This window comes from Glandiceps talaboti, chromosome 19, assembly GCF_964340395.1.
Source record: "Glandiceps talaboti chromosome 19, keGlaTala1.1, whole genome shotgun sequence".
Taxonomy (NCBI): Eukaryota; Metazoa; Hemichordata; class Enteropneusta; family Spengelidae; genus Glandiceps; species Glandiceps talaboti.
In genome coordinates, this window is record NC_135567.1 from 19,514,226 (window position 1) to 19,525,619 (window position 11,394).

Below are 11,394 nucleotides of genomic sequence, written 5' to 3' on the forward strand. Positions count from 1 at the left end.
GTTCGGTCGTGTGTTGTATCAGAAGAACATCCGAGGTCTAGCAGATAGACTAAGTAGAAATTAGAATCATTATCATGTGCACTGGTCACAAGAACCTGTCGTTGTACCCTTTTGATCTCCTGTCTGTTAAAGTTTTCAACATTGCATATTAACTTTTTTACATTTCAGTTTTTAAATGTCATTCCGTGTCTTTGTATTTTTATCTTGTTTCATATTATGTTTATACTTGTGTATATGTACATTTTAAATTACTGTTATACTTTTGTTCAGCGCATTGAGATTGTTTTAATGTAATGCGCTCTATAAGAAATAAATATTATTATTATTATTATTATTATCATTATTATTGCATATTATACTTATTTTTGTATGCTTTACCATGCTCGCTAAAGCATGATGTTACGCAATAAAGATTGATTGATTGATTATTAATGATAGTCCGAAATATATAAAAGTATGGTTGACACGATTGGCGTGCAGTCGAGTCGAGTCTCGTCAATGTGGCCTTATCTGACCTTCATGACTTTTCGTGACGTCATATGTGCGCCCTCATGGGACAAGCCAACGAGAATAAGGAAGTATGAAGTGAAACCCAAACTTTCACAAAATTCTCTGAGCATGACAAATTGACGGGTTGTAAAATTTGATCGGTAAGAGAATATTCAACAGTCATTCGATTTCTACACTACTAAGATACACAGGAAGATCGACTCAACTATTCGGTCGCTATTGGCGAAGAAACGTTGTGAAACCAACACCGTGTTATGTCGCGAGCGAGTTCGTCTTGAACTCAACTTCACTGTTCACACCCATACCCGGACTTCGCCGTAAAATCTCCGTGTTGTTTTTGTCTGTAAGTGTTACAGGAAGTATATGCAACTAAATACTGTTCAGATATTTTGCACTGGATTGACATCTCATTTAGGAACATGAAAGTCGGTGTAGTGTTCGGGTTGTTTATCTTGGCTGTGATGTTACGTTGCATTCACGGCGATGAATATGCGGTAGGACCTGTTGAAAGCACAGTGGAACATGCCTGTGAATGGTTTATTGAGAGAACCAGTGGTAAAACAATGTAAGTATACTATACAGTATATACAAAAACTACAATAAAAAATAAGAGTTCCTTTTGTACATCAAGTTTTAAGTTCCATACATATGTATATTCTAAGTTATGTACGTTTTATTTACGTTTTTATTTGTAAGACTCCGTCAATTTGTTGAATTACCAACACTGCAACAGACAACTTTTAGTTGTCTGAGGTTTGCCGTCCTTGAACACAGTCACTTGTGAGCTAATATTCTATTCCAGGATGGTAATATTCTAGTCAAGGATGATAATATTTTAGTCTAGGGTGATTATAATACAAAATAATGATGTTATTAGGTATATACGATATTACCGTTGGTATCACCGGCAACGGTATTATTTGAATATCGTATATACCTAATAACATCATTATTTTGTATTATAATCACCCTAGACTAAAATATCACCATCCTAGACTAGAATATCACCATCCTAGACTAGAATATCACCATCCTAGACTAGAATATTACCATCCTAGACTAGAATATCACCATCCTAGACTAGAATATCACCATCCTAGACTAGAATATTACCATCCTAGACTAGAATATTACCATCCTAGACTAGAATATCACCATCCTAGACTAGAATATTACCATCCTAGACTAGAATATTACCATCCTGGAATAGAATATTAGCTCACAAGTGACTGTGTTCTTGAATTTCCTCAAAACCGACCAGGCAGACAGAGGAAAAACAGAAACAGAAAAAAAAACACAATACCAACATGTCACATACAATATTTTACCCTGATTTTTATCGGAAAATAAAGGAAAGTAACAATTTAGGTTTAGGGTTGTTAGTTGGTGTGATTAGGGCAATACATATTTTTTGTTTTGCTTTTAGTAATGGGTGGGGTGGAGGTACAAAAAAGAACTTTTTTCCCAATAACAACTATAACAGTGATTATTGACTTGAGTAATTTATAGTAAACTTTGGTTCTCATTTATTACAGATATCGTTGCTGTGATGGTTTCTTCTTGTCAGCTAGAGAATGTATCCGTAAGTTTTCGAATTTTGTTTACTTACAAGTTACATATGTAGATGACTGATTAATGATAAATACTTGTTGTTATTCCTCAATATTTTTCTTCGTTCAGCCAAGGAAAATACTCATGACCTAAGGCCAGGGGCCTTTTAGCGACCTGTAGTGACAACCCTTAGGTCACAAGTATTTTCCGGCTTGTGACTGAGAAACTATCCATTACTATGACTGTGTTAGGATTGGCCAGTATATGTTTGGAAAACAGTGAACACTGCTCACAAACACAATCACTATATCTATTACTAAAACTTTAAGAACTGTAATGCAAGGTTGGAACACAGACAAACCTGCTGGTATAAACTTGTTATACTTAACTGCCTATTACAAAAAGCTTTGTCAACAAAGTAAATGCGTAAAAGAGTTGAAAAACAGAGAAATTGATCTCAAAACATTTTGAAGAACATGTTATAAGCTAATCTAAACAAGAAATGGTGTGGATGCAGGGAGGGCTGAAACAGCAAACACAGTTCAAATTATCATCACAGCATGTGCAGAACCATTCACTCTTATTTTACATGTTATGATGTAGTGATGTTAATTTAGGAGCTCTTACTAAGTACAGGTCGTAATTCAACAAAATAAAACATTTTCACCTAAGTTGTGCTATATGTTGTGGTTGGATCAGTAGGTATGAATCCATCTAGTAATTGGATCATGGAGGGTCCCACATTTGAGTACAGGTTGTTGCCAGCTTTTCTTCTCCTCAAGTGAAATGTCTGTTTGGCACATATTTACATATGGCTTATTAAAATGATGTCATTCTGTTTGTTGGATTACACTATCCTTAAATATTAACATTATCAGTTTGTTGACAAGTTGTTCTGAATGATTGTTATTTCCACTACTTTTCAGAATGTCCTTCTGGAACATTTGGACATGGATGTGTCAGTAACTGCAACACACAATGTAACGGACATGTTAATGTATGTGACCCAGTTGATGGTACATGTGATTGTACCGGTTCTGAATACTTTGGGGAAACATGTGGTTATGACTGTACAGTAAACAGTTGTCAGTATCCAAGTCCATATTACAACCATGGAGTGTGTAATTATGAGAATACAAGATATTATTTGGTACACTGTGAAAGCAAATGCCAATGTGGAGAAAATGAATATTGTGACATTAGTGATGGTTCATGTCAGTGTATACACAACTATTGGGGAGATGACTGTGAATCTGAATGCATTCCATCATGTGAGAATTATGAGGAATGTGACAAAGGCAATTGTCAATGTCCGTATGGAAAATATGGAGATGAGTGTGAATTACAATGTAGTACATGTTATAATCTGTATGGTACAGACAAAGACATAAAATGTAATAGAACAACTGGATCATGCATATGTCATAAAGGATGGACTGGATATGACTGTACGGATTGTGATGAAACTGTACCATATGATGAAACATCATACTTTTGTGATTCTAGGTGCTTACATTGTTATCATGATGTTTGCAGCCATGGTAGTTGTGATTGTACTGCAGGATGGAAAGGGAGTAGATGTCAAGAGAGATGTGATGTTGATCATTATGGAGAAGACTGTCAATATGAGTGCCAATGTAATGAATTTGAAATTTGTGACTTTAAAACTGGTGACTGTAATCAATGTAATGCTGGATATAAAGGAGATGAATGCAGAATGCCATGTGAAGTTGGAAAATATGGATATGATTGTAAACTGTCATGTAAAGACAACTGTGTCAAGGATGAGTGCCATCACATTACTGGAGATTGTACACCATGTCCTACTGGTTACCATGGTGACAAATGTGACATTCAATGTTTGGCTGGCTACTATGAACGCAACTGTCAGATGCAGTGCAATCAGTGTTCTGGACATGGAACGTGTCATCATGAAACAGGTTGTGTATGTGAACCTGGATGGACTGGTGTGTACTGTGAAATGGTGGTTCAAGTGACTCTAAGTATTACAACTACCAGTGCAGGTGTTATCAGTACCGGTAAAGGTAAGTAATAGATAATAGTCATGTCCACTTTATAAAATCTCAGTGTCTGTATCAATTATACAATTTGCCTCTTCCTTTCAAACGACCAAATATCTTGACCATTACAACCCTAAATTACATTTGTCTTGCCATCTGATGAGAGAATTAATAACTGAATTAATATTTGGCCACCTATATTTAATTCTATGTTTCTGATTATAACAATTTGAAAATGATGGGTCAGATGGTCCTTTTAAAAAAAACACAAGTGAAAAAATAAGTTTTTGTACATGTTGTTGAAACTTTAAATTCATATTATTTTTTTAAAATATAAACTTCATATCTTACTTCAGTAGTCTGAATGACAGAAGGAAAGTGTGAACCATGTCTTTGATGAAAGTTTCCAAATTTCTTTATTAAACAATAATTTTTGCTAAGTTACATACCTGTGGGGTTGACATTGTTCAATCACTGACAGTGCGCCCTCTAGTGATAGCCAATTTTTTTGTTGGGAGTTAAAATGAGAAAAACTGGGATTTCTTGTGAGTCACCACATAGTAAGAGATAGGGGAACACCAAATATTGGTGTGTCGCTAGACATTGTGTGTGTCAGTGGTGCATCAAATTGGCTTAGAGGGCAAACTGATCACATAGTATGAGATAGGGGAACACAAAAGTTTGGTGCATCACTAGAAATTGTGTGCGTCAGTGGCACGTCAAATTGGCTTAGCCTAGGGCACACTGATATGGAGATTATCAATATACTTTGTTTAGGTTATGGTGGAAACCAAGACACCATTGTAGGTGATGATGATGAAGATGATGAAGAGCAGAGTCTACTACCAATCATTGTTGCCATAGTTATTGTTACCATAGTTATCATCGCTATCATAGTGGTAACTCTGATAATATGTCAGAGAAGGAAGAACAACCACAAAAGGTATATTTATAGAAAAGTACTAAGATTCTATATAGTACTACTGTCTACAGTCAGTACCAATGTCTATATAGTAGTACTGTCTACAGTCAGTACTAAGATTCTATATAGTACTACTGTCTACAGTCAGTACTTATATCTATATACTATTATAATATACCTAGTGATAATGCTGTGCCATGACTTGCTAGAATCAGTCACGTGATAAGAAAATAGAATGACTATTTCCATAGGGGAATAGTTCCATCAACTATTACATGGTCATGTGACCACCGTGAGTTCACAGCAGGTCAAAATGGCAGCTTCTGATGATGTTGTCTGCCACCGCGAATTCACAGCATGAGGTATATTATAAAACACATATTGCCTGGCCTATATTCGGGCTATAGCATCCGTTCATTACCCCCTCGTGACTGGGGGCCGAGGGAAATAACATGTGATTCTGGTAACTCACAGTCCCTCGGGTGTAATAAACGGGTGCTATAGCCCTCATGACCAGGCAATATGTGTTCACTACTGTCTACAGTCAGTACCTATGTCCACTCAACAGCTTGCTCATACCAACATATGTTGCAGCAATAGTTTAAACTTGTAAACTAAGACCTCACATCGCTTGGGAACTGTAAAGGCTTTCCCAGTCAGTCCATAGTCTATACCAGAGTCACTCTTGGCCAACAATATCTGTGAGCTCTGTGTGAGTTTGCCCTGAGTATCAGGTCATTACTCCAGGAGTTCACCCCCAAATTTGCACTCATCTTGTGAGTGAGACATGACTGAGGGATACAGCAGCATACACATGGAGTCTGTAGCACACTCACCCTTGGTTTGGGTCGGTGAAAGAAAATTCCCTGTCTCCCTGCAGTGGGATTTCAACCCATAACTTCACTTTTAACCACTACATCACAGAGATTTGGTTTGTTTGCAGCATTATGTGTACAACACTGTTGCATAACTGAGTAGTTACATGGCTGTTGGTATTTCCTTGTCTGTGGTTTGTGGGAGCAGAGCTGTTACATGGCTGTGATTACAGGTTCACAAAGCAGTGCTCAGCAGTGCTGTTACAAACTATTGCATTGTTGTAACAGTGATGTAGGAACAGACCAGTTACATGACTGCGATTACTATAGGTTGTGAAATCAATGCTCAGCAGTGCTGTTACAGCAATGGTACACATACCTAAGTGATGTACAATATCACCATTTAATTATTCTATTTTGTCTAGAAATGCAGACTATGATGACATACAAACAGCTACCCAGAGAACTGTTACCATGGAAATGACAGGTCAGTAGTGTGCCATCATTGAAACTATAGCAGACTCTATCTTCAAAGGGGAATGCTACTCCAGGAAATATAGACATTTTCACAAACTTTTGGTTCTGGAGAGTCATATCACACACATTACATGCATGCAATTTCAGAGAAACATCAAGTTGAGGTCATTCCCCATTTGAGGATCTTTGCTGTGGACCACATTGCATCCTGGGAGTCAGTGCAGAAATGTTTATGCTATGATTTGTCAATGAATGGAGGACATGTTCAATTTAATGTAACAGTTTCTCTCATGAATATTCATTGTGTAACTATGAATATATTATTTCTGCTGACTCCCATGATGCATTGGTCCACAGTAAAGATACCCTATAAAGGCACAAGATCAACTTGATGTTTCTCTGAAATCACGTCATGTAATGTAGGTGATGTAAAATCATGAAATGACTCTCCAGAACCCAAAGTTGATAAAAATGCTGTTAATTCCTGGAGTGGTGTTCCCTTTAAGGTTACAAATGAATCTGAAAATTTGTTTGGAAAATCGTTGAAATTTTAGGATGTATAATTTCTGTTTAGTAATGAAATATCCCAAATAGTCCATTGTAGTATACCCCTTATGTCACTGATAAAATGTCACTGAAAATTTGGGATTTGTTTCCAAGAAATATTTCGACTCTGTGACAGTGTGAGTCATCACTAAGTATGAACCCAGAGTCCATGAACATTTATTCTTGCATGATTAATGTTATAAATTATATTAATTTGATACAGTGTATCTTCAACCTAATAATTTACATATTTATATATTTGATTTGATACAATGTATCATCATCCTAATAATTTACATATTTAAATTATTTAATTTGATACAATGTATCATCATCCTAATGATTTACATATTTAAATTCTTTAATTTGATACAATGTATCATCCTAATAATTTACATATGTAAATTATTGTAAATTACAGTCAGGAGCAAATTTTAGTCATGACACCCCCACATTCTGTAAAGGCAAACGTTATTTTAACTGCAAAAGTTTTAACTTTTAATGTACAATCTCTATAAGTTTTCTTTAACAAAGAATTCATTACATGGCTATAATATATGTATAATGCTTTTGAGAGAGAAAGAGAAATTTTTTGTCGAAATAAATATCGGCGTAAATGTGTTATATGATTTTCATCCATATGTGGTCATGTTAGTTTTTGACTTTTTAGTATATTTTGTCTTTTGTTTTGTATTTCATCATTTTTTAAATCCATTGTGAGATAATTTAAGTGTGAGGACCACAATGGAAATAAGTTGATAAAACTTTTTGGTCTCATCCTCGGCAAAGGTATTCAGTGATGTAACTGTTTTGTCCTTCATGTGAATGTCGGTAGTTGTCGTATTTCATATCTGTTTTAGTTTATGGTTTTCTGAATATATTTTTGCCAAATAAAATAAAATCATTTGTATTTTTCTTCTATGTTTACATATGGTGTGTAAGTTTATAGATGTTCTGTTTTTTTTATTTATTTGTTTTGGAAAAAGGTGACATAAAGTTTAAAGTTCATTTATTTTCTAAAGCGCCTTTTCTATTTATTAATACTCAAAAGCGATGTACATAAAATAGCTTTAAAAACATGGTATAATAATCAGACAAATAGAGCTAAAAACAACAAAGTGGTTACAATAATTATAAAAAGGCTAAAATGATGACTAGTAAAAGACACATGGTAATAAATTAATACAGCTTATAATAGTGTTTAAACAGATGTGTTTTAAGTTCACCTTTAAAACGTTCAACATCAGTGATCAGCTTTAGTTCTCCAGGAATTGAGTTCCATAGCTTTGGTCCGCAAATGGCAAGTGCTCTGTCATTTAGTGAGACTTATAAGTCAGATGGGGTTGACAGATGTGTATTTATTGCATATATTTATTGTAATTTATTTTCTAAATCTGCATGTCACAATTCAAGAGTTTCTCACTTTTTGCTTTAAATATTTTCCTTTAGCAGGTAAAGGTGATTTTTACAGTGACTTAGGGGATCCAGAAGAGACATCTCGACCACTTAACTTACCGGTTCCTGATGTGAGGATTGACAGACCTGATGCCAGGAACAGACACAATTATCAAGATATTGATGAGTGCACAGTTTTACCAAACTCTGAACACATCACACCAGATGGAAAATGCAGCACACAAGGTAGAGAACGCAGCACACAAGGTAGAGAATGCAGCACACCAAGGGAACCCAGAAAGAAGCCCAACAACCCTTCCCATCATGCAACGGGACAAAATGTTGACTATGCTGTACTGGAGGACCCAAATGACAAACCTGATATACTCGAACATCGACCACACACTGACAATGAGGATACAGCACCACAGCATAGTTCTCATGTAGACCATTCCATTAGAGATGAGGGGGAGCAAGGTGGTGTTTTAGGAGGGGCAGATAGTAAATCAGCCTACAATGTAGTTGATAGAACTGGGAAGACATACAGACAGCCACGGAATGAGGAAAGTGATTACAATACATTAAATCTAAATGATGGTTGCCATGGTAATGATGATGATGATGAATACAATAGACTGGACTTTACTCCAAAACGTGTTGGTCCCCCATCAACATCAGATTATACTATGATCTCAACTTAGCTGAAAAGGGAATTATGGGATAGCAAGTAATAGCAAGGGTATAGGGCATCATAACCCTGAAGACCCATTGCCATTGACAATCACTGTAATTATGGGATATAGCAAGGGTATGGTGCATCATACCACTGTAGAACAATTGATAATCACTGTAATTATGGGATATAGCAAGGGTATAGTGCATCATACCACTGTAGAACAATTGACAACCACTGTAATTATGGGATATAGCAAGGTTATGGGACATCATACCACTGTAGAACAATTGACAACCACTGTAATTATGGGATATAGCAAGGGTATGGTGCATCATACCACTGTAGAACAATTGACAACCACTGTAATTATGGGATATAGCAAGGGTATAGTGCATCATACCACTGTAGAACAATTGACAACCACTGTAATTATGGGATATAGCAAGGGTATGGTGTATCATACCACTGTAGAACAATTGATAACCACTGTAATTATGGGATATAGCAAGGGTATTGTGCATCATACCACTGTAGAACAATTGATAATCACTGTAATTATGGGATATAGCAAGGGTATGGTGTATCATACCACTGTAGAACAATTGATAACCACTGTAATTATGGGATATAGCAAGGGTATTGTGCATCATACCACTGTAGAACAATTGATAATCACTGTAATTATGGGATATAGCAAGGGTATGGTGCATCATACCACTGTAGAACAATTGATAATCACTGTAATTATGGGATATAGCAAGGGTATGGTGTATCATACCACTGTAGAACAATTGACAACCACTGTAATTATGGGATATAGCAAGGGTATAGTGCATCATACCACTGTAGACCCATTGACAATCACTGTAATTATGGGATATAGCAAGGGTATGGTGCATCATACCACTATAGCACAATTGACAATCACTGTAATTATGGGATATAGCAAGGGTATAGTGCATCATACCACTGTAGAACAATTGACAATCACTGTAATTATGGGATATAGCAAGGGTATGGTGCATCCTACCACTGTAGAACAATTGATAATCACTGTAATTATGGGATATAGCAAGGGTATGGTGTATCATACCACTGTAGAACCATTAACAACCACTCCTAACATAACCCGTATTTGTTTTGGAATGCTTGGCTAGAAGATAGAACAGTGGCCTGGTTACAAAATAGATAAGATAGGCAGTCATGGTTAGGATTAAGATTAGGTATAGACTCCCTAGCCTAACTCAGATGATTCTTTTGGAAAACTATAGCTGGACAAGGCACAAGACACTACATTTATGTTCAATATAAGGATTGAGTTAGGGAGTTAACAGGATTAGACTAGGTGTATAAGGAAGTGTAAGACTCCCTAGCATAACCCTAATTCTTATCGCCTTCGGTGTCTACATCATTGGTTCTGCTGTGTTCGAAATATGAGTCAAAATTCTCAAAATTGCTGTTACTTTCCCCGAGATTTTTACTGGCGATGGTACTATAATTATATTATTTCCCATTCAGCTGGAAAATACAAGTGACCTAAGGGGCCCTTGTCACTAGTTTAGCAACTCGTAGTAACAACACAAGTGACAAGGGCTCCTTAGGTCACTCATATTTTCCTTGGCTGAAGGAAGAAAAATACTTTGGAATAACATCTAAAAGTTAAGGTTTTTTCTCACCAAATGTGACATTTTTAGAGACTTTGGTATAGTATAGTAGTTTTGCATGAAAAATATTTTATGTTGCTAAGCAACAATATATTCAGAAAATACAACATTTATATGCATATGATATATTTTTTGAATTTGTATACAATATTCAAGATGAGGTGCTAAGTACATTTTATGATAGTATGGACAAATGAAAACTGAAAAATGTTGGTTCAAATATCGATACCGTTCATAGTATGTTACTCAAGATAAGGTGCTAAGTACATTTTATGATAATATGTTAACTGTAATTATGGGATGGCAAGGGTATGGGGCATCATACCATGTAAAATCTCACCATATAAATTGTGTGATTTTCATACTTTTCACAAAACACAAGATAAAGTTAGATGGATTATGGTAATGACCCCTAATAATGACCCCTAACCTTTGACCTCCGCTCAAAGATCTATGGTTCAAATAATAAAGAATATATTTTCAATATTTTATATTGTTAAGCAACTATATATTCAGAAAATATTATTTTTACATACGAATGATATATTTTTGGAATTTTTATACAATATTCAAAGATAAGGTGCTATGTATACTTTTTGTATTATTACACATGTACCAGCGATTACTTATATTAGTGTGCACGTATACTAGTGGTATTTGCCCTGCAGTGTAATACTGAAAACATTATTAAGTATCTACCAGAGATTACTTGCACTGATGCACACGCATACTAGTGGTATTTTCACTGCAGTGCAATACTGAAAATATTATTAAGTATCTACCAGAGATTACTTGCACTGATGCACACGCATACTAG

General features: G+C 35.6%; 1 protein-coding gene across 1 annotated transcript; it reads left to right on the forward strand.

Moving 5' to 3' along the window:
* The first annotated feature begins 609 nt into the window (after positions 1-609).
* On the forward strand, positions 610-8,953 carry LOC144450185 (uncharacterized). The gene is made up of 6 exons (XM_078140765.1): positions 610-1,075; positions 2,046-2,092; positions 2,988-4,106; positions 4,860-5,025; positions 6,245-6,306; positions 8,292-8,953. Exons 1-6 carry the CDS (start codon positions 930-932, stop codon positions 8,936-8,938), a joined length of 2,187 nt encoding a protein of 728 aa, XP_077996891.1. The 5' UTR covers positions 610-929; the 3' UTR covers positions 8,939-8,953.
* Positions 8,954-11,394: the final 2,441 nt, after the last annotated feature.

Excerpts from the sequence above, each read along its gene's own strand:
- LOC144450185 (XM_078140765.1), top strand. The coding sequence starts at position 930 with ATGAAAGTCGGTGTAGTGTTCGGGTTGTTTATCTTGGCTGTGATGTTA. Across the intron at positions 2,093-2,987 it reads GTCAGCTAGAGAATGTATCC|AATGTCCTTCTGGAACATTT; the intron begins GTAAGTTTTCGA and ends ACTACTTTTCAG. Across the intron at positions 5,026-6,244 it reads AGGAAGAACAACCACAAAAG|AAATGCAGACTATGATGACA; the intron begins GTATATTTATAG and ends TATTTTGTCTAG.